This window comes from Uloborus diversus, chromosome 5 (assembly GCF_026930045.1).
Source record: "Uloborus diversus isolate 005 chromosome 5, Udiv.v.3.1, whole genome shotgun sequence".
Lineage (NCBI taxonomy): Eukaryota > Metazoa > Arthropoda > Arachnida > Araneae > Uloboridae > Uloborus > Uloborus diversus.
Genome location: NC_072735.1, coordinates 88,642,741 through 88,667,709, shown reverse-complemented (window position 1 = coordinate 88,667,709; position 24,969 = coordinate 88,642,741). Strand labels below are relative to the sequence as shown.

Here is a 24,969-nt window from a genome sequence, read left to right as displayed (position 1 = left end):
CTAACATTAATGTTCAAGAAAATATGATGCACTAAACAAAATATTTCATTACCTAGAAAACTTATGAAAACGCTGGTAGGTTAGGCATGAAGGAAGACGTATTAATAATCCGAATTCCTTTATTAACTATTATTGTATTAGTTATTTTGGGAGAACTTGGGTCATTATTTTTCCTTCATGGGAAAAATTCTTAATAAAGACAATCCAATTTCTACGTTGTCCTCCAGATTAGTCGTGGCTTTGTTTAAACGAAAGGTAAAGGAGGTACAATATTAAAACAGAAACTAGTGTTTGACTTGGAAATAAGCAGAAAACCAATGTTCGTTTTCTATCGAAATCACCTCAAGCAATAAGTACGATTATGTTTCGCAATCTATTTCTGCAAATATCAAATTTGTGATCAACTTTTAATAAAGCATTTAAGTATTACACACCTGTTACGTCAAATTATTTTAATTTAAGTTCTCTAATCGATACGCACTATCTGCTGAAGATTTATTTTTTTTTAAGTTTTGTGAAAACTACCGTGTATAATTTTATTTTCACAAAACCAGTTGATAATACGTACTTTGAAAAAAATATTTAATAAATTTGTTGCTAGTTCGAAACTTTTCCATATATTGATAGCACTATTTTCAATCAGTTTCAAAGAATTTTGCGTGGAAGAATATCTTAGCACAGGATTAATGACACCTGGAAATTTTCTCGCGTCACTGATAAGATAATTAGAAGTAAAAGCGATTTTTTTTTCTGTCATAGAATGTCCGCCTGAACACGGTGTATGCTACATGGATCGATGAGATTTAGAACCCGAGTTTAAACTACAGTTGTATAAACAATTCCAGTAAGTACTCATTTGATGTAGTAAATTGATGCTTTTCATTATAAGTTCATTGCTAAGCATATCTTACTATCTATCTATTGTGTCTGCTAAACTAAATTAAATTTGAAGTCTAAAAAACTTGACAGTTATATTACAGACATAAATTTTAAAGGACCTTCAGATATATGGTCAATGCAATTGAACTCCAATTCTTAAGTTTGAAATTGCAGATCAGAACTCCATGAGGATTCTCCAACCACAGGCTGATGGGGTAACGTTTTTGACAATTAAGCACTATATTCAATTTTTCAATCAATCTTTCATCTGAAAATTTGTAAAGTGAATCTTTAAATCTGGAGGTTAATGTGCTAATACTTAGACGTATAAAGCTACATAATAATAAAGAAAAATGCAATGCTCTTTTTCCACAGCCAATCTTGCGGGTATCTTAATTCCAAATTTTAAATATAATGTCCATTAGTTCTGCAGATATTTGACGTTTTTATTCTTCATCCGTCAAAAAATATGATAGATGAGAGGGAGTTGTCATTTATATCTTCATTTTAAATCATAGCTTATTATCAAAGCTGTTTTCGATCAAACTGATTCTATAACTGAGTCAAACTGATCTATTCTTCTCAAACTTTTAGACATTGAGACCCCACTTTTCAGACTAAGTATTCTGGCGACCCCCCCCCCTCCAAGTTTTAACTATGTCTAAACCCTAAAACAACAACAAAAAACTACACAAATGGTTGTTTTATCCTTAGAAACGCATGTAACTAGTAAAATAAAAATGGTTTTTTGTCTCTTGAATTATTTTAAGATAAGTAGCCCTTACTGATTTTATAATCTGAAATAAATTATGAGAATCTATTAAATAAATAATGAGTAGTATTACGAGCGAAATAAAAAAAACTGATGAGTTTTTGAAAAGACATTTTTCAAATAGTGACGCTAGTGAGTGTGCGAAAACATAGTGCCGCAAATATGACCAAGTCATACACGCAATTCGGTTTTACTGAACTAGCAAACATACCTTAATGTGTTTTATAGAAGTGAACTGTTGTCTGCCGAAAGCATGAAGTATCCAAAAATTAAACTTATGTGTGTATTAAAAACTTTATGTGTACTCTTTTTTTTTTCAATAAAAACACAGCAATAAATTAATTTTCTTTAAACTTTTCTTCCACATCTCGCGACACCCCTGGACGTATTCTGCAACCCCCCTGGGGGTCGCGACCCATCGTTTGAGAGCCCCTACCTTAAGGGAAAAGCATTTAACTTCAACTAAAACTACAAAAATATCGTTTGGTTACATTCAGCAGGGCTTTTATTTTATTTTTTTAGATTTCATTATTGCATAGCTGTTATCAAAAAGAAAGTGGGGTCTGGTGGGGGAAAGTGGTTAATGGGGTAAAGTGGTCATAATTCAAATAAATGGCTATAACTTGGAAATTAATGTTCGAATAAATGTGAAAATTTTATTTTATGGTGGTGCATTTATAAACTATATTTTGAATACAAAATTTTACAACTGGCAAAATTTTATTTGGTAAAAAAATATTTTGCGTAAATATGAAAATTCTTAAAATCTTAACACCTTTTTTAACTTCCTTGGGAAATTTTGTTTGTTAGAATTATGAACAGATTGACTGCTCAGGAAGCTTCCTACATGTCTCAAGAACTCTTACTCATTAGCAGTTAGCTGAATCTATTTTGAATATATTGTTAGAACAATTTAAGTAAGATGGGGTAAAGTGGTCGTAATATTAGGCTTAACGAATATTGTTCTTCTAAAGTCACTAAATCTTTAAGTATAAGGCAGATATAAATTAAATATTAATTTCACTTAATATGTATTGTTTTTACAATGAACAGGGTTAAATATACGAGTATATGCGTATGTATACGCATATACTCGTGTAGGCACGTAAATATACGTATTCACATAAATGCACCAATAAACACGTATTTGGGTACCTGCAAGTATTTTTTATCTATACATATTCGACTGTACACGTATATTCCCGCTTATATGCTCGTATATATACGAACAATTTTATACTCAGGGAGACACGTATATACGCGTACGTACTCGAGTAGACACTTGCATACAATGTATACAGGGTGTGTCTAAACTCTTGGTCAAATTATTAAAAGGTGTTAGACGGGAGGATAAGAAGGAAGAATCATAAAAAACATCCAGAATCAAATTCAAGGCTGACGCGCTACATGCACGCAAAGCCAAAAACTGATGGATACAAAACATGTCACAAATTTATTATACAAAGACACTTTTACACAACATTTTAGGTTTTAAGAAAATTTTAAAGTTATTGATGAAATTTGCGGCCGGCAGCTGTAATACATGCATCGCAATCACTCTGTTGCAATTACGAGACTTTTGAAAAACATTCATCAGTCGCTGCACCTTCGTTGCATGCGTGTATTAGAACTACTACAGGCCATAATTTTTAGCAACTGCTCTAAATATGGCTTAAAAACTAAAATGTCGGGTAAAATAACCTTTGTGTAACAAATTTGTGACCTGTTTTGCTAACGTCAGTTTCTGACCTTTTGTGCATGTAGCGCGTCAGCCACCATAAGTTCTTTGTGATTCTTTGCTTCTTATCCTCCCCTTTCACACCACTTTTTCACTTGCAAAAAATCTTGGATTCATTCTGTAAGCATACATGTATATTAGCGGATATACTCGTGGATATACGTGGATACATGTTACTGGTGTATATACGTAAATGCACATATATACGTCTAACAGGTATATAATCGTGTTTACACGTAAACATACGAATAATACTCTTGCTTTCCTAAATATTTACGTGAGTAGACACGTACAAACACGCACTGGATATATCCACGAATTAACTCATGTATACTCGTATAAGTATGTGTGTACACTTATATATGTGTATATACGTCGACTGTACACGTATATACTCGGGTATGCACGCAAATACTCGAGATACAAGCGCAAAACACGCATATGATGTTCTTTTCTACGCTTTACTTGCATATACACGTGATACGTATATACTCGTGTAGACCCATATACACTCCTATAGGTAATCACGTATACATGCGTGAGTATATACGTGTATACACGTATATACTTGAGTAAGCATGTGCATACATCTGATGTATACATGTATCTATTCATATATGAACATGTTTACTCATGTCTACACGATACGTATAGTAGACTCGTGTATACCCGTATATACTCGTACATATACTTGTAACTATAAAAATAACCGAAATATACAAAAATTAGGGGTATTTGTAACGGTTTTGCAGTTTTTTTAAACTATGGCCACTTTACCCCATGCTATGACTACTTTCCTCCATCCCATGGGGGAAAGTGGTCATAAATACAAAGGGAAATGAAAGTGTTATAAAACTACTTAAATTCAATATTTTTTCCTGAAATGCAATGCACCGTGTTCTTTAATAATGCAATGTAACATAACAACAAAAAAAGTTGAAATGTTTAAAGAATTTATTGTTTTTATTATCCACTTAAGTTGAAAACCTACGATTTTATGACCACTTTACCCCACCAGACCCTATAGTTCAAGACAATGTATTGGGAGGGGGTAAATGTTTGTCTGTCGGTCCTTCTTTCTGCCCCCATTCCTAATGACTTTTGATAAAATTGGCTGATTTGAACAAACATTTTTTGCTAGAAAGATCTCAGCGAGAACAACTCATTCCCATATTTCCCTTTCTGATATGAATTTTTCTTTTAATTATAAAAATCTTAAAACCAGCGCCTGTGGGGAAATTTAAGGCAAATATAGAGACCAACTTAAAGACCGATTTTGTTCAAACAAACTTTATTTAAGTAAGCTCTTGATGATTAATATTTAGAGAAAAGTTTTTTTTTCAATTTGAGCAATGTTTTGTTCAGTTTTGAACAGCTCAAAAAACTTTTACAAAAGCAACAACATGAAAATTTAGGGAAAATATAAATCCCGAACTCAAAAGCAGATTTGCTTTGTTGGAAAAAGTTCTTGATGAAGAAATTTTTGAGTTTAGTTTTGAACAGTTCAAAAAATCTAAACGTTAGTGCCTACGGAGAAATATAGATCCCGAACTCAAAGGTGGTTTTGCTTCAAACAGTCGGAAAAATTTCTTTGTTGGAAAAATTTCTTGAGAAAAAACATGTATAGAAAAAATATATCTTTCTTTTTTTTGCTTTAATAATTTTTAGGGTATTTTTGAACAGTTCAAAATTTTTATCATTGAGGACAATACAAAAAGTTATTTTTTGGCACACAAAAATGGCAAAAACTGCTGATTCTGAATATATTCTGAACTTTGGGTTTTTAAGAAATAGAAAGAAAAAAAAATGTCAATAAAAATCGAAATACCATATCTCGTGGATTTAACATTGACGCATGTCAGAAATAAATATGACTGAATCAATATGAAAGGAATCCAAAGCGCAAATGCTTTTTCCAGGGCTGCTAAGTCGGAAGGAAAATGACCCACTTTCAACTCCGACTCCTTAAATTTTAGATCATTTCCGTCGACTCCGATTCCGCTACCTGTACTGCAGATTTAGTCGAACTCCGATTCTTACTCTGCAGATTTGGCAGAAATGCAGGCTCGGGGGTGAGGTAATCGACTCTGACTCTTGAAAGTTTTAAGTTTTCATCTCCCAACTTCAACTCTGACTCCTTTATTCCAAATTCAATCCGATTTTGACTTCGACTCCGCATTCAATGAGAGTTGAGAACATCAAGGGAAACTGACCGACTGTGACTCTTTAACCCCAAAATCAACCAGACTCCGACTCTGTAGCCCTATTTTTTACTGTGAAATAATGAGTGTTGATACTTTTTTTATTTTATTCTTTGAAGTTTCAATTTATTTATTATATTTTGGCAGCGAGAAGTAAAAGGAAATTCGGAGTCCTTTATGTTTTAATGGAAAGATCTGCGCAGGTGGTTTTTTTTTTTTTTTTTTTTTTTTTTTTTTTTTTTTGAGGCAAAATGTATTCATGCATGTGGACAATTTAATATTTTTATTCATACTCTAAAGCATATTTAATATTTGTTTCAATTTTTTAGTAATGGGGGGGGGACAAAAATCCGAGACGCTTTATTTTTACCCTGAAAAAAGAGCTTAACTATTAAGTTTTTTTTTTTTTTTTTTGGTAAAATGTTATTTGCTTGATGAGCTTTTAATTTTTAATATTTTTTTCTTTTCGAAAGCGATTTAAGAACCTTTTTATGAAAGTAAGGTATTAGCTGCATTGGTTAAAAGGTGCTAGTACTACTTTATTTGCTTTTTCCTTTTTTTTTTTTTTTTTTTTTGTAATTTTATTTATTTATTTTTTCCCTATATCTATTTCATCAGTTGAACGAGGCATATGTTGTTTCTAGAAATAAGCTTAAAATGTTAAAAGGATATGTTTGACATTTTTTGGTGTCTTACCTAATTAAGATAATATAAATTAGGTTTTAGAAAGGTGATATTGGTATACGTAAAAGTAGGCCATCCATAATTAAATTATGGATGGAACTTCTTGTTACATTAAAAGGAGCATCAAATCATTGCTAGAACCATAAATGCTGAATTTCGTACTTTTCACATGACTACCTATTTCTAGGATATGGGCTCCTCCGTCTTGATGTACGTCATTCCCATGATGCTTGGGAGTACGTACCACCTAGGGAAGGACCAGCCTGGCGTTCAGATCTTCCCTGAGACTGCTATCAAGAATGCGATGGTAAGTGGATTATTTGACTCGCACCATTTCTGGTTAAACCTCAATTTTGAATAATAAAAAAATATAGCAGCCTTTTCCACCCATGATTCTTTGGAACCTTAGGGCTTCGTTTACAAGAATTCCACAGCAAAGCAAGTCTGGATGAACTAGTACTTTCTATAGTAAAAAATAAAAATATTAAAAAGTTTTAATTTGATTAACAATATGAATGTAGTATTTTTTCTACATGATGCTTATATAAACTGCTATGATATTTCAGCGCCGCCTACCTTGTCTAGTGGTCAGAGAAGTCTGACTGTGACAGGAAGGTTCGGGTTCGAACCCCGGCACGGGCTTGGACGTACTTTCTCTCACCTGTCCTTGTCCTTCCTTTGTGTGAATGTGTTGATATGCTGTGAATGGTTGCCTAGCCTATAAACGGATTCTTATGGCATGCGTGTACTGTGGAAGTTGGACTTCACAAGAAATTACGGTACAGTTGGAAAAGTGAAGCAGCGCACCCCTAATTGCCTGTTTCGCTGGCACACGACAAGAACAACGACATTTCGGCAGCTATTGTTTGCACTTTTTAAGCAGTTTTCTAATGAGTATTCATTTTGTAGAATCAGAAAAGATAAAAATAGCTCAACCTTCTAAACAAGCACTTCTTTTGAGCTGGTATTTTGAAATTTACCATAGAAATTATTTTGAAATATGCACTTATACGTTTATAACTCTTTTTCGCTTTTTTTAAAAATATTTGGCCTTTTTTTCCTTTAAAAAATCATGTTTCTTTGAAAAAATCTCAAAACCGGAAAATATTACAAGTAAAGTTATTTTCAAACCCACACGAAGAATTAATTATCAGAGTAGCAGCACGGTATATCAAATTCTGTAGAAAATCGCTTTTCAGCTGATTTTGCTCTCTACTTTTCTTCTTTTTTCTCGTTCTAGAGAATCGAGAACCACTACACGGACTCCCAATATAGAATGGTAGAGAACGCAGAAGAGATCAGAAACTTCTTGGACATCGACGGAAGGTTGTCCCTCAAGATAAAGGCTGGCCTCGTCAATGTTGGAGGAGAAGGAAAGTACCTCAAGGATAGTTCCTCAAAATCAAACGCGCTCGAAATACTTATAAAAGTACATTTTGAAACGGTGAGTCAGACTTAGTTTGACTATCTTTTGCGTGGATTTTTAAAACAATGTCCCTGGCGGCTTAATTAACAGCATGCTGATTTAGAAATCTGATGAAGTCTTGAAATAACAACAAAATTTTGAATTATATACAGATCGCATTTGCTGGTTCAGTCCTTTCCCATTTTTTTAATAAGGCTGCATTGAAGGCACTATCTTTTATAGACCTCGTGTAAGTCTCCGATATAGCATCCTTCCTATCATGTATCACCACTATCGGCGGACGCCATTACCAGGAAAATTTTGACGTCCAGTTTCTCAACAGATGGAGGCAACTGGGATCTATTCGATGCAAAACTGCACAAAGAATTTATTTTTGTCAATGGCACCCCAAGCCAAACGAGTGCTCAAGGGATCTTTTACAGCTCACATAATCATACGACATGGACGCTGTCATTTTATTTATTTATTTATTTATTTATTTATTATTTTTTTTCCATCTTGGAAATCTACCAATTTGAGCTAGGTTTGAACCTGTGCCTTTGGGTGTAAGAGGCCGATATCTTACCACTACACCTTTCCGCCAACTCTTTTTTAACATTTAAGTGCTAATTTACGTAAAAAAGTTATTATTTTTTAACTAGCATACAAAAGTAAAAGTTATTAGCTTGTAAATTGATATTTTCAATGCTCTGTTCCAGATGACGGAAACATTGCCGACGTGGTTGTCTCCAAGTCCTGGTTGGAACTCAATGGATTCAAAAGTACTTGGAACACATTACTGTCGAAGCATCACCTACGGAGGTGACTTAGTGGCATCGGTGAGAATCACTGCTTCTAGTAAGCAAGACCAACAGAAAATTCGGGGGGCATTTGAGGGAGGAGTGCACACCTCGGGCGGAGGATTTGGATTAGATCTTAAAGGTTAGATTTTTTTTTTTTCTAAAAATCAAGCTTTAAAAACTGAAAATTGTCAAAGCGAAAAAAAAAAAAAAAACAGCCACTCGCTGATGCCACTTTCGAAAATTGAAATTGCTTTGAATCAGCATGACCATTTTTATTCGACATACGACAGGGGATATTTTGATTTTAACAATTACAAGAACATGCGTCATTGGACTACTAATAACCCTCTCATTAATTTGATTCATAACATAAATTCACGACCTTATAATACTAATTGAGCTATCCGTTGTTTATTTCAACTTAAAGGAGCATAAATCTTTTTAAGTAGGCGTTCATCTGCACTGAACTATTAACTTTTTGTGTACTTAAATAAAAAATGCAAATGAGAAACTCGTAAGGAATTTTTGTATAAAAAGAATATATACGAAAAAAGAAAGAAAGAAAGAAAAACAGCCACGAAGTTTCCTACTTTTTTTAAAATAAAGTTTCGCAATGTGTTTTTATTGCCATGAAAAAAAAAACATTTGAAAATTTGAAAGACAACGAATTGAAGTAAAACAAAGTTCTTGTTTACTTCAAAAAAGACTCAAAATAAAGTGCTCACATTCTTATTATTTCTTAGGTAAACTGGAAATGCTTCAAGCTTCTGGGCAGGATGATAGCTCTATCGAGATAGAATACTATGCATCGGTTCCACTAAATGGCGTGCCGCACACAGTAGATGGACTTATTGAGCTGGTGGATGATTTTCCCTCTCACGTTAAAGGAGTCAATGGAGGTATGGGAAACCCCATCAAAATGGAACTCTACCCCCTGAATTCCCTCCTTTCAGGATATCCACCTTACTTACAGGACAGGTAAGGAATTTCAGGCCATGCCATTCTTAACCGCAACATATTTATGCCTCACATTTTGAAAACGTTTGAAAACGTTGATCAAAGTATGAGACTTATAGCTAATTCGACAGATAACTATTAATGTTTTCTAAAGTGATACATTAAAGTGGAAAGGTATACACATTGCACAGCTAAAGATTTTTCTGTAAATTGATTCATTGGGAACACAATATTGAATTCATCATATATCATTCTAAAACACAGCATTTCAAACCTATCAAACAGCTGGGGAATATAAAGCAGAATGAAGTGGTTAAAGTAACGTGTATGTTGTAAAATGAAAAAATTCTAAATTCGTTTTTAAAATTACAGTACAGAAAGAAAGAAAAATGTATTTTATAATAAAACTTAGATTGAAATATTACTCTTCATTTTTGGCAGTAAATTTTGGTCCTTCAAATAAATGTGGAAAATTATTACTTTAAATTTTAATTATCAATTTGTGCCAATTTAAAATCAAAATATTTCTATACGAAATATTTTCGCTTTGTTTCTGGAAAATATTTTTTTCATAATTAGCTCAGTTAATGAATGAATATTAAGGTAATAAACAATAAATAAATACTACACTGAATTACTACTCGAACTACTCGAATAATATTTTAAATGTTAGTAACAAGAACTTTATCAGTTAAAATAACAAAAATACTTTTGATGTACCACAAACTGTTACAATATGATTGTAAATTTTGGAGTTGACTCATATTATCATAGTCCTTGAGTTATTTTCATTTTTTTCTGTTTCATTTTTATTCATTTTTTTTAAATTTATTCATTCATTTATTTTGAGGCTTCTAATTTCGGATTAGAATCAAGTAGGTACATTTTTACTTTAATATCATAGCTAAAATAGTGCAAGATAGGAGATGCTGCAAACTGTCTAAAATATTTTTCCATTTCACTTTGCCTCACATTTTCCTACTACAACTGTTGCATTGCCATTGTCTATTACAACCTTGCGGATGTCTTTTATATTCAAAAAAAATGTTCTTATTCTCCTAGAAATACTCTCACTTTTACGCTCCAGACAATCCGAGGTATTTCACATTGATTATCCATTGTGATCGCTCCCTGAGATCAGATTCACGTTTCATTAGTCAATAAAAGAGTATCAGAGCGAATATAAAAACACATCCTATCCTTGTTCTGCAGTCATGGTGGCCAATTTTCCTGGATATTTCGGGAGATTTCTTTTTCTTTGCTGTTTTTTGTACAAAGCTGAAAACTCTAAACATCAAGAGGAAGGGGAATAATCTTCTGCAGTCTCTAATGATCTCCATTCATAGAAAGAGGGGGGGGGGGAGATGTACAGAAGAACTGAGATCTGAAATAGTTGTTGAAGATATTCATTTATCGGTTTCCCTCTCGCTTTTTATGAGCTTTTTTCGCCTCCAGCACAAACAGCCAACTGCGAATCAACTTTCACAAAAGTATTAAATTCGCCATCGTTTTTAAGGCCCCTTGTGTTTCTTAAATTATTTCTAAAGTTTGAAAAGTTATCAAATTATGAGTAAAATCTAAAAATTCATTATTCATGGTCGTTTTTTATCTTATTTCGATTTGACTTTTGTAAGAGTAAGTGTCCAATCTAGTTAAGCTTATCCAATGTCTTCTTCTATGGTACTATTAACAAAGTTTATCGTTGAAATAAAAGTAATTATTTAAACTTTTACAACATACTAGTCGACCCGTGTGGAACTCCGCACTGTACTTCGAATCGTTTCATAAGGTATTTCGCTCTTTAAAAATTTCAAAGAAAGAATATTATGAAGAAAACCGAAAAAAGTAAACAGAAAAAAGTAAGCGCACAAGAGAAGGCATGTAATTTGAAGACATCAGTAACAAAACCTCGTTAAATACAACGTTGTGATAATTTGATCATCGTTCCCCTTTTGGTTGTACGTATTTTCAATGCAAATATAAATATCATCAAATGTGTGGCTGAGTGACACGTGAAAAATCAGTAATTTTGCATGTGAAAAAACAGGTTGTGGCAAATACAGTCCTGCCCATGTGAGCATCTGACGGAAAAAAAGAAACATTAAAGAGATATATAGTGGCACGGATTCGAACTGGCGCCATTCTGATTAATAGTACGACGCTCCAACAAACCAGGCGAACGCTCTGCCGATCAAGCTATTCAGCTCTGTCGGTAACAGTGCAAGCTAAAGTTATAAATTTAACCGAAAACCTCATTCTGGTTCTTTAAAATAGGTTTTTTTGCCCGAAAAAAACAATTTTTAGACCGTGGGTCTATTTTTCGTCAGTTGCCTGCACGATAAGCCTTAAAATAAGGTGTAAATCAAAGAAATCGATCAAGAATTGAGGAAAATCTCGCGTAGAAACCAAAAACAGGCTACAGAAATAATATATAAGGATAAATACAGTGAATTTTCGTTACAACGAATACCAATAAAACGAAATATCCGTTTCAACGAAATAAATATTTAGTCTCGATTTAACTTTCATTGCATTATTGGAATTCCATCGCAACAAAATTTCGTTACAACGAACAAAACTTGCGGTCCCTTGAAGCTCGTTGTAACCGAATTTCACTGTATATACAATCGGTACAAACATGATTGTTTCCTAATTTTAATTTCAGAGCTCTAACAGACGAATTAGATGACTTGGAAGCTCATTTTGACGATTTGACGGAAACTAGAAGGCAGTTCAAACTGTGGTTGGCAGCTCTACCTCCTGATGCCCCTGAACATATCAATGCTAAAGTAAGAAAATCAGAAGGCAAAACTGTCTCTTCCAGGAATAACTGACACATTTAATTTGAAAAATTATCCACTGATGATTTTTTATACTTTAATAATATGGGTGTGCCAAATAAGGCCATGTAAATCAAAAAGACCAAACTCACATATTTTGACTTAGGATAGCAAAAATTCGTTTGATCGTCATCTTATCGAGAGCAAAAATAACTATACATAGAAAATTATATACCACCATAAGCTAACTGATGGTGAAACGTTATCAACAAGCAAATTATTATTAAGAGATTAAAGTATAGCAACAGTTTGACAAAAGAATCTTGTAAAATTTTCTTGATTTTATTTTACAGTAAGTTTTGTTTCTTCCTAGTTCACTGCAGCTTAATAGCATCAAAAAGCTTAACAATTTATGTAGTTGACGAATTCAAAACGAAACAGGTCGTTGTGTAACGCCCTTTTTGGCAGTGATTTGATTACCTTAAAAAGTAGATTGTATCCAAACAAGACCATGGTTCGCTTTATTAACACTCGATAGTGTCCTTATTAGGACCTCTGGTGTCCTTATTAGGGCACAGGAATATAATGAGAAGAATAGGATTCTTTTGCTTCATTACTTGAACGAACTGTGCGCAGGAATTGTGTGGCCAAAAACAGAAAATAACGACTCATCAGTGAAATGTGTCGATTGATGACGATTCCTTGAATCGATTGATTCGATTTCTTCGAATGTGAAGTTCGAAGAAATCGAATGTGACGATTGATCTTTCTCCTTTCCAATACAGTAAATGTGGAATTTTTGATAATGTTTTGAGTTTATCAAATGTAGTTTGATATGTTTTTGTATTGTCAATAAACATTATTTTTTCTAGTTTGATAATATTTTTTGTCCTTTTTTCAGAGTTATCCTTGTTGGGGAATTGTGTTCCTAATAAGACCAAATCGCCTTGCCTTGTAAAAACTGCTGAAAAATGTAACTGAAATGTAAATCGTCACGTGATTTTTTTTTTTTTTTTTTTTTTTTTTTTTTTTTTTTTTTTTTTTGAGTCATGGGATGAATGGGCAAAACTTCGAGCCAATCGAGTCATAAATGAGCGATATACTGGGCCATGAATCTTCGGGTAGCTTTATTTGACGCACTTACGTTCTGATGTGTTTAGCTACCAACAAAGGAAATGTTGCGTCTAACAAAAAGAAATTTTTCTTGAAATTCCAAAATCATTTTAAATATATAGCTCTCACTATTTAAAGCAAGAGGAGCTTTTTTCTTAATATCAGCATAATAATAGCATAAATAATAATGATGATTGTTTCAATAATCATTACATTGATTTACGCATAATTTTAGTATTTATTATTCATAATTAAATGATATCATGTCTATGTTCTTGCGTTGCAAATGATTTTCAAGAGGCATAGTGACATGTCTCTTGAAACAGTCTTGACACAAGTTTTATTTCCATCAAGCAATGTAAACTAATTGAATTGAATAACTATCTGTGTGCTCAAAAAGTAAAATAAGAAATAACAAAGTTAATGAGCACAAATTACAAATTACTGCAGGGAAGTATTTCGGCGTTACAAGGAACGCCTTTTCAATGCAAAAGAAATGAGCTTATTGTTAAAATGACATCCGATAAAAGCTTTTTCCTGATGTCATTTCATCCCTAAGCTCATTTCTGTCGAAAAAAGCGTTCTTTGTAACGCCGAAACACGTGTCTGCAGTAGTCTGAAATTTGTGTTCTTTTATCTTGTTATTTCTTATTTTACAATGAAAAATAATTTCACCTGTATTTTTAAATATCTCATGCCTTTTTTTTTTCTTTAATACGATGGCTGCTATTTATATTTCTGGCCTTGGAAACAGAAATCATTGCTAGGCGACAGCAGACGATTTAAATAGGAAGTTCGATGTTTTTAAACATAATTTCTTCTGAAAGATTTGCCATTTTTGCTTGATTTGTGTTGTTTACAGTAAAAGTAAAAATTTATCTCGCTAAAAAAATGGAATTGACTCGTGAAAATTTTCGTGCGATTTTTTTTTTCATAACTTTCGACGTGAATTGTCAAGACAAGATTGCTTTGATGAACTTAATTCTTTATACAGCGATAAAACACCATCCTGCAGCACTGTAAAAAACTGGTATAACGAATTTAATCGTGGTCGATGTTCGATCTAGGACGAATTCCGTGCAGGTCGTCCGAAAACGGTTGTTGTGCCAGAAACTATCGACGCTGTGCGCGAACTGATAAAGCAAGATCGTCATGTGTCATACCGTGAGATTGAGGGAGCTCTGGGCATTAGTATGACAAGCATCAACAAAAGTTTACATGAACATTTGACCGTAAAAAATTTTGTTCGCGTTCGATCTCGCATAATCTGACAAACGTTCAAAAGAAGGCTCGTGCCGATTGGTGCAAAGAAATTTTGACAAAATATGTTAAAGGGGTATCAAAGGCTGTTTATAATATATACACAGGTGACGAATCATGGATCTATGCATATGAGCCGGAAACAAAACAGCAATCGATTGTATGGGTCTTCAAGACGAACCAAATCCAACAAAAGTTGTTCAACAGAGAAGCACATCGAAACAAATGGTTGCCTGTTTCTTCGGAATTACCGGTCACGTGGCAACAGTGGCATTAGAGCAACGCAGGACAGTCAATTCTGAATGGTACACGACAATTTGTTTGCTAGAAGTCACCGGAGAAATTCGAAATAAGCAGAACAAAAGGCGAATCATTCTGCATCATGACAGGCGAGCTCTCACACATCGGCTCAAACAAAGGAATTTCTGAAAGGCTAAAACATTGAATTAATGGGTCATCCGCCGTACAGCCCTGACTTAGCACCCAATGACTTTTTTTTATTCCCTTACATCAAAAATAAATTACGTGGACAACGATTTTCGACACCTGAAGAAACGGTTGATGCATTTAAAATGCATGTTTTGGAGTTACATAAATCAGAGTGGAAAAATTGCTTCGAAAATTGGTTCAAACGTATGCAAAAGTGTATAGAACTTCATTGAGAATATTTTGAGAAACAATAAAACCAATTTTGATGATAAAAATTTGTTTTTTCACTATTAGGCCAGAAATATAAATAGTAGCCTACGTACTATATGAATCAAGGTGTATCAACATGATAATAACAGGATTTTGTTTCTGTTTTAAGTAAACTACTTTGTTTTGCTTTTTACAGCTTTTAGCATTCTCAACCAAACTAAATGCGGTGTATGCGGTTTATCTGCGAACCATCACCGAACTAGACATATCCAAAGGAGCCTCTACTGACCCGATCAGAGTTGCTTTTGAAGCTTACAAGGACGGAGAGTATCTCTTTCCCCACAAGTATTCCCGGAAATTGAAAGCACTGCAAAAGGAAATTGTAAGTTTTACTCATAAGAATATAAATTCAGCTAACATGATGAAATTTATTTCTGCAATTAATTTGCAACAAATCATTAAAAATTCTAAATTCAATCTCAGAATAAATTATGTTTTATCTAGAAAGTTATAAAAGCTTAAAAAATTAGTAACAGTCACTGAATAAACTGCTTCAATGCTGATTTATTAACCTACTAGTAGTATCCGCACGGCTTTGCCCGTAATAGAAAAATTTAAAGGTATTTTGGTTCGCCTGTATATTTACAAAAAATGTATGGTGAATTTTTTCGCCAATTGACTTGTACCCATGTTACGGTTCCATGTTATGATAATTTCGTATCTCGCCAATTGGCTTGTGCCTATGTTACGGTTCCACGTTATGATAATTTCTCAATTTACTCGACCATCTTATGATGATTTTGTTCTTAAAAATGGACTAGAAAAATAACCACATCGAATTTTTGACAAATCGCTTCGAGGTGCACAACCCTATGCTACAAACTAATTTTGTGCCAAATTTCATGAAAATCGGCCGAACGATCTAGGCGCTATGCGCGTCACAGAGGTCCTGACAGACAGAGATCCGTACAGAGACACTTTCAGCTTTATTATTAATAAAGATGAAGATGAAGAAAATAACACCACTGATACCTTCTCACTTTTTACGCCTAAAATTTAAGCACGTAAACCGTAATTAAAATTACAATCCATTTAAATGCATCGATTTTTGTTGTTTATTTGTTCTTCAGAATTTATTAAAGAACGAAAACTGTTAGAGAACTTTCCTAACAACAAAAAAAAAAAAGAAAAAAATCAAAGGAACGACTGACAATCACGTTTTTGTAAAATGCAATACAAGTTGCTTGAAACACGATACAGACAATGCATAATATTTCATCCCATAATTGACTTAAGATCAAGAAACGGCTTTCATGGTAAATGCAACAGAAATGAAACACTTATTTTAATCATTAGAGTATGTTTTTCTACTAAAAATTATTTTTTGTTAGAAGTTTTCTTTTCCATTTAAACTCATTTCTATAAAATACACAATTAAGTTTAGTTCGTTTTGCACTTAATGTATTCATTTTTTTTCCTTTTGAATAAAAAATTGTTTTTTTTTTTTCAGTATCAAAAAGCGCCAGGTAAGAATTAATATTCTCTCTCTTATAAAATTGTGTGTAACTTTATTTTGATTTATTTAATTAATTTATTTATTTATATTTTATTTTATTTTATTTTATTTTATTTTATTTTATTTTATTTTATTTATTTATTTATTTATTTATTTTGCTCATTCAATAAATTATTGGGTGAAATATACTTTTTGTACAAAATCTTCATTAGCGGCTGCAAAAACTTAGTTTTAGAGTATTTAATTTCAGTACGGTTGGTTGTCTAAAAAAATCAATTGCTGTGGCTTAATACTGCGAAATAAATTAACAAAACGAACAAATTCGCAAAAACACATCCCCAACTACAGCACGCGAAATTGCGACTACACTGAAGGGGACTAAATTAATAAAACATGTTAGCACCTTCAGCACGCGAGTAACTGAAAGAAAGTTCGAATATGTACACGCTCCGATACCAATATGTTTGCTGCGTAAACAAAACCAAATGTGAAACATTACCAAATGTATGAAACTGAACCTTAAACCAATCTCAGCGTTGAACATGTAATTACGAAAACCTCGTGCAGCTTACAATTTTACCGCGATTTAGTAAAGCCACGTGTGGCAATGTGTCTGGGTACCTCCGCTTCAGTTACCGATACAATCAATCTCAACAAGCAAGTTTCATTAATGGTACGCTAATAAAGGTTCTTCTGTCTACTTATACTTTTTCTGATGGAAAAACTGTAGTCGTTAATAAAAACCCTCATTTTCTCACTTCAACTGAACAAATATTTCTGTTAAGTATTCACAAAATAAAGACATTATCCAATATATCTTTCTTCCAACGTAATTAGACCCTTGCGCATATTAATGTGAGCAAGGAAAAATCTCTCCAACCGGCAACAGACTACGTAGAGTTGCTGAGTCATAAACTATCACCAACATCATACGTCTTGTGTAAGCTCCAAAACAGTCTTAAGAATCTATTTTTCAATTTCTAGTATGAAATTCTACGTCTCAGGCACTTGTACGCTTTCAGTAGCAATCACCTTTCCAACCAGGTGAACTTGAATCAGTCACATTTTGTTACTTAATGATTTTAATGACGGAACCTTGGCTTGTTTCACACTTTTAAGCATCATGTTGTATAAGAGTATTGTTTTGTGAAGAGTATTCACATTGCCAGAGCTTTCAACAGCGATATTCTTAGTTGTGACAATATATAAACGTTTTCTTAGTGTCAAATCAATTTTTAAAATTACTTAAAAACAACTTACGAATACAGTCGACTCCCGCTGCAACGCGATTCGACTTACGCGAAATGGCTATAACGCGAATTTTTCACGAGTAACAAATTTTAAAGCTAACGCGAATTTTTCACCCACAACACGAATTTGCTTGGAAGGAAGTATCAGCTCCGTTATTGGCAACAAAATTTTGATTTCTGGAATGTTATTACATCCCTTTAAGCATCACTGACAGCTAAAGTTCGCACACCAAACTAGTCTAGTGCATCAAATAACCACTCAGCATCTTTTATTTATTTTTTTCATTCTAAATATAAAAATTGATGAAATATAATGGCACCTTAGTGTCACCTTCATCTAAAGTTTGTGAAGATGGAAAGAAAAAGAAAGTATCTGATAAAAAAATTTAAAAAGAAAAAAAGACTACGATTCTCGATATGCTTGAACAACTACAAAACGCCGACGGTAGCGCGACAATAAGTACGAGTGAATCTTCCATACGTACAATTAAAAGTCACAACAAAAAAGGTATCCGTAAAAGTTCAGAACTTAGTTTCAATATTGAAGCTTGCAGGGTAGTCTAGTAAAGTAAATATTATGAAAATGGAAGCTGCTCTTGTATTGAGGATTAATAAAGAGATCAGGAATAGGAGATGTTGGCACAAATTGAATCGTTATAAAAGAAAAGGCGAAGCAACCGTATTTAAAAATGTATTAGATAAGAATAACGATCCGATTATGGAGTATAAATCATCACTGCCTTTATTTTTTAACTCTTAAATATTGTTACTGTATCTACTGTACTATTATAGTGCAACAGTTCAATTTTACTACATTCTGTGCGTACCGTGTTTTATTTTGTCTTTCATTCCCATTAATCATTCATTTTGTGCATCTTAAAATATTTCATGTTGAATAAGTGTTATTTATTTTTTTAATACACTAAAAGTTCAGTTCTTTATGCAAGAATTGTAATGTACGGTTAAGGAATGCTTTAGAGCAGTTTGGGGAATGTTTTTAAGTGTAAAAAAGTATTTGGTAAAGTTTAAAAAATGTGTACACATATAATTTTCCACAACGTGAAATTTCGACTTACGCGAGGAGTCTTGGAACGCATCCCTCGCGTAAGTCGAGACTCGACTGTAGTACTCTCAATATATAAGAACGAGCATTCTTAGAATGAAAAATTCGTAATAGCGTAAAATATTATAGCAAGCAATACACATAAACTATATAATGTCACCCTCATATAAATAATAGCGATGATCGAGTAACCCGTGTGTTTCAACAGTGAAACTCGAGCCACGGCATGATAATTCGATAATATGCTTTGGTAATGTTTAACATGCAAGGAAAGGCTTTATTGGGACAAGGCTGAACTCGATCCAGTCATTTAACTGTTTTACTGGTGAGACGTCATTTTAGGGAAATGAAGAATCAAAAAAGTGGTTGAAAATTAACGCTATCCATTGTAGTTTAGGATTCATGCACTGGAGTTAGGGTTGAAATTTCAGCTATCAAAATATCACCAAACAGGCAATTTCTTCGTTAAAATATAGAAGAGTAGAAACAATTTTCACCCGTCATACCTTGACTGGCGACTTTCCAGCATACAATAGAAAGAGCAGTATACTGGTGAATTTATCAATTAAAAAAATTCACACTTTCTGTCAACACTATACTGATTCCCGGTGGATAGTAACTGATCTACTGAAACATAACTCTTTTTTGAAATCGAACTCTACATTAATTAAGTTTGCAGATCTTTCTGAAATAATTTTCTTGTTTTTGAAGATGCTCTAAACAGTCAGTTATGTGGTCAAGTCTTGCCTTATTACGAAATAGTTTTCTCCTCTGTTTACTTTTTCATATTTTCTTCTGACAATATCATTTTAAAGAGTCTAAACTTTTTACAAATTTTGTTGCCATAATTAAAATGGTACCTTTATACAAACTCATTGAATCACGCGATGATCATACGTAGGAGCCTGCCATGATAGAGATCATGGGTCCTTTGACAGGAAACAATACTTATCGCGTGCTTTGAAAGACTTTTTTCCTCTCCCATCGTATTTTGGACAGCTCTCTTCATAGGTTGCTTTTAGCCAAACGACATCTATTCAATTTGTGCTTCATTATTTTAGGTCACGATTCCTTATATCTTGAGTGAATGTCAAATGGAGTTTAATCCTCTTTCTGAAACCAGCTTTACTGCATTTTCCTGCTTTGGTTAATCAGGTTTTCTCAGAGATAACTAGAATGAGTTATTAGATTTTAGGTTTAATCTTCTCTAAAGTTGTCAACAGTTGTCTCATTACGAAGTTTGAGCAATAAATGAACAGTAACTCCCCAAATAATGTTTACTACTTAAGAAAAAATTACGCATATGCTTTGCGCACAGTAGTTTGTGTGATTTGGAATATTTTATTCGGTGTGAAGTTATGCTCCTGCAGTGTAAACACTGCATTTTCGACCACAGAGTCTAAAATGAGGTTGATCATTATTTCTTGATTAAATCACACTACTGTGGACAAAAAGAATATGTGCAAATAGTTTAAATTCTTAATATGTTGCTCCTAAAGAGGTGAATTTTCTGGTTGCATACAGCACATCTTTCGTTTAAACACATTTGTTTGAAATGAATTCATTTAAGACGTACAACGTCAAGCGCAAGTAAGCAAAATATTTTTTCCTTGAAGACATCCGTGCTTCAAGTTCCAGAAATTTGTGTTTAGGAAGGCAAGTACGGTTTCATAATTGCACAGAAATAATTTGCGCCATGTGCAATCTTTTGACCTGCACAATGCCATCTACAATGGTATAGCGCCATTCGTAACATACGTTTAATTTTATATTGGGAAATTTGCCGGTTTTATATTTTATCTACTTGTTTTGACACCTTTGGTTAATTTCTTTTTCTATCATCCTGTGCAAATTTTGTGTAGAGTAGGGGTTGTCGAAGAGGGACCTATGTCAAGTCTTTGCCTCTATCCATTGTTGTTGTTGTTCTAGTTGTTGTTTGTGCCACCTAGACTCTCCATTGGAACCACTATAATAATGGTTTTTGAAAGTCAACATCTTTAAGGTATAATAGAGGCATTGGTGAGAAGCAAACGAGCGTAACTATGATTTTTTGAATTTTTTTTTTTTATTATTTAGCAATCACGAATTGCTAATTGTCCTCATTTGACTGAAGTTGTCCTTCCGGGGCAGTCCTCTCTTGGGGCTGTAAAAATATTTTGTCTGTAGTTGAAATTAATTTCGAATTGGTGTAAGAATGTTTGATGTACATTGATTGCGGGAGAGCATGAATCTAAACAACATTGAATGAACGAGGGATAGAATACAGCATGGAAAGCAAAAGCCGTAAAGAAGACGAAGAGCAAAACAGGTTTTTGACCTGAAATTGCAAGTTTTTATACTATTATAGCAAATGCAAGAAAACATGAGCATTTAGTTGGTAGTTTCAAGTATTTAACTTATTAGTTTATTTTTATGATTTCAGCATCAAACTTATAAAAATGAGTTACTACCTGATCATTTTTAAAAGCTTTGGATTATTTAAATCATCAAATAGTTCACTTGCAATGCAAGTCAACTTTAGGAATGAGTAACTTTCCAAGAAAGTCTAATGAAAGCTTATTTTTGGTAATGGGTAAACTTTCAAGCAGTTTCTGTGTCAGCTTACAGGTAATTCTAGAGTAACCTTACACATAAATTAGTAACACGTTACAACATATTAACTTTACTATGGTTTAAGGGAGAGAAGTAACTTTAACTTTAATATAACTGAGATCGCGTTGCCTCCGTATCAAGGGGGGCCTTAGGATAATAACTCATATTATATATTTCAGAATTGTTGCCCAGGATTGGAGGTGCTAATTACATTCACTGGGGTCGAAAACAGTGTCCATCTAACACAGAGACGGTTCTATCAGGAGTCACCATTGGTTCTGAAGTAGGTCAAAATGGTAGCTCCAGTGACTTTTTGTGCTCTGAAAAAATTCTGGAAGAAAGGGATGGTTTCGAACAGCTCGAAGACGTTTCACGGGATCGCGCATTGATTAGCTCTCTCAAGTAAGTTAACGGTTTGTTGGTTTTATTTGCATTTTTAAATCGCGTTATTAATACAAAAGTAAAACTTATGTTTAAAAACGTTGAATTTTACTTCAAATTTTTTGATCGTTATGTAGTATTATTTATATGTTATGTGTTTTCAATAAGACTACGCTTCCTTGAAAGAGTCATTATAAAAAATTGAAAAGAAGCTTTTCAATTTCTTTTTAAGTAATTTGAAGGAAACAGCGACTGAAAAGGATTAGCGAGAATATTTGATTGCGAGTACTTATCAATACTAAGATTTGTTTTTATTTTTTAACTCAACAAAGTCAATGTTTCTTTATTTTTTTTATTTTTTTTTAAGCTAACAAACTGAGCAAATGTTGGAAATGCTTTTTTAAAAAGCTTCGAAAACTCCAAAGTTAAGATTAGAAATGAAGTTTAATTCTGATTTTATGTATCCGTCATGGACATTAATTGAATTTGATGTTAAATGAAAATTTTGGAACGGCTGAAAAAATGCAACGAAAGTAACGAAAAAGTTTAAAATTAACGACTCAACCTATTTGATGTAACCTGCTAATGAAGCAAACTGATCCAAAAGGTAGCTGGATAACTTTTTTTTAACGATTTTGCACAAATACTCTTACTGATAAATATCTTAAAACAACGGTTCATGGGACGTGAGGCAATGTAAAACAACATGTTTTTCTCCCTCCCCCACCCCCACCTTTTTTTTTTTTTTTTGAGGAAAGATAATTTTAAAACTAAATACTCGTAAAACATGGTTACCGAAAACCATGATTTTTCAAGTTATCAAAACATCTGAGTCTAGGCAGCACATTCAACACATCATCTTTCATAGAGTATCAAAACTACCTGGTTACAGGATTAAATATTTCAAACGAGGCACTATAGTAAGTCATATGACTTCGGTTTTTTTTCCCATGCGATTTCATTAATCTAGAGATTGCAAAAATTACTTCTAGTAGCTAATACGTATTTACTATATGATCAACATCACTCTTGGAAATTATTTTTTTTTTTTTTGCTACAATGCAACTTTACGTTTTTTTTCCCAGCTCCATCGGAGATATATTGCTTAAAATCTTTCCATAAGATGGTAGAAGCCTCCCCTACCTACTTTTGTACTAAAGCCAGGCAAAAATCAAGGCAGTAGAAAAATTACATGATTCACTGCTTTACACAGCACTCACTCACTATAAATTATCTTTCTTCACTTGAAATTTCTCTATATAGCTAAATGTTTTTGATTTTTGAGCAATCACGATTGCTTATTGTTCTCATTTGACTGTTTTTGGCGTCTTTTGATTTTTCTCACCGCCACCCTCCGCACCATCACCGTCGACGGGCTCCTCACGATGCTGCTCCTATAGCGAAAGCCGTCTCCAGGTTGCATCCATGTCCTACGCACACGCGCGTACATACACAACTACACACACGCACACACACACAAACACATACACACACATACACACATACAAACACATACACCTATACACACGCATACATACAGACATCTACACATACACACAACTACCCACACATTCATGCCGGCACACAGACACAAACACATATGCCTACACACACATACACATTCGTACACACAACTACCCACACACTTATGCCAACACACATACACATAACCCCTACACAAAAACACATGCCCCCACACACAAACACACGCGCCTACATACACACTCGTGATTGCGAAAAACATAATTTGAATTCAAGATGTCAAAATTCAAATTATTATTTTTTTCTTTTTTTTTACTTTTATTTCTTTACAGATACCAGGGTAAGCTGCAAAAATTTTTCTCAATGGCAGAAAAGAGCATCGCTTGTTCGCATTGCAGGTCAAGCCGCAAAAGTAGAGCAATGATGTTTGCAGCCAGGACCGATTGCCCAGAAGACTGGACAAAGGAGTATGGAGGCTACCTTATGGCTCCCAGTCTCGACAGCTCCAAAGGAGAGTACATTTGCGTAGACGAGGAAATGGAAGAAGCAGCGGATGAAGTTACCACAGTGCCAAGGATAGTCCCCATTCAACTCACAGAAGTAAGCAGCCGATGTGGATCTCTACCCTGCGATTCATTCGAAAATTCGAAACTGATGTCTTGCGTCGTTTGTTCTATTTGAAGAAGTCATTGGTGCAACTCTTGTTATAACGACACAAACCATAGCAAACTAACTGTAAACTCTAACGACTATTACATATCAAAATGCTAAATATTATCAGTATGATATCTTTTTAAAAACAAATTATTCGACATATATCAGTCAAGACTTCAGAAAAAATATGCAATATTTAAACAGTGTTGTTATGGGTGCCGTGATAGGAAAAAATACAAGATAAATGTATGTTGTACAACCTAGTATTTCAATTAGTTCTTGTATAGTTTTACAAAGAATACACAGTATTTAAAAAAGTTAATAAATGAATTTATTTTTAAAAACTGAATATTTCATAGTTTCTGAAGAGCCAGATTAATGCTGCTACTTTACCTTGCTTATATCTGAAAGAGCTTCATGTAAATATTAATTAATTAATTATCACAAAGATTAAATGACAATATCAAAACTTATTTAACAAATTATTCAATAGTTCCTTTCCTTTTTTATATGTTTTCAAATAGAGTGAAACAACAATATAAAAAAATATCAAGAAAACTTAACAGAAAGTAAAACAGCAAGTTTCTGGTAGTAAGTACGGTTACCAAATTCAATTTGTTCGAATCTTTCGTTTTCTTAACCGTAAATCGGCGAAAAGTTCGCCTAAGTAGAAATTAAAATGAATGGTGTACAGCTGAAATCATATAAAATGCATATTTTAAATCATGAAAAAGAAAGGACTCCCTGTCGGAAAATCGGTTTGAGAAAGGGTGGATTTGCATGATTTCAGTATGAAATGG

The 24,969-nt window shown here is 33.4% G+C and overlaps 1 protein-coding gene across 1 annotated transcript; it reads left to right on the top strand.

Annotated features, from left to right (window-relative positions):
* The first annotated feature begins 780 nt into the window (after positions 1-780).
* LOC129222742 (uncharacterized) lies at positions 781-24,420 on the top strand. The gene is made up of 10 exons (XM_054857273.1): positions 781-844; positions 6,462-6,581; positions 7,515-7,718; positions 8,399-8,621; positions 9,226-9,460; positions 12,105-12,228; positions 15,428-15,613; positions 16,742-16,757; positions 21,832-22,054; positions 23,848-24,420. The coding sequence occupies exons 2-10, from the start codon at positions 6,465-6,467 to the stop codon at positions 24,194-24,196; spliced, it is 1,677 nt and encodes a 558-aa protein (XP_054713248.1). The 5' UTR covers positions 781-844; positions 6,462-6,464; the 3' UTR covers positions 24,197-24,420.
* Positions 24,421-24,969: the final 549 nt, after the last annotated feature.

Coding starts and splice junctions, on each gene's coding strand:
- LOC129222742 (XM_054857273.1), top strand. CDS start 6,465: ATGGGCTCCTCCGTCTTGATGTACGTCATTCCCATGATGCTTGGGAGT. Junction 7,719..8,398: donor TAAAAGTACATTTTGAAACG/GTGAGTCAGACT, acceptor GCTCTGTTCCAG/ATGACGGAAACATTGCCGAC. Junction 22,055..23,847: donor GCATTGATTAGCTCTCTCAA/GTAAGTTAACGG, acceptor ATTTCTTTACAG/ATACCAGGGTAAGCTGCAAA.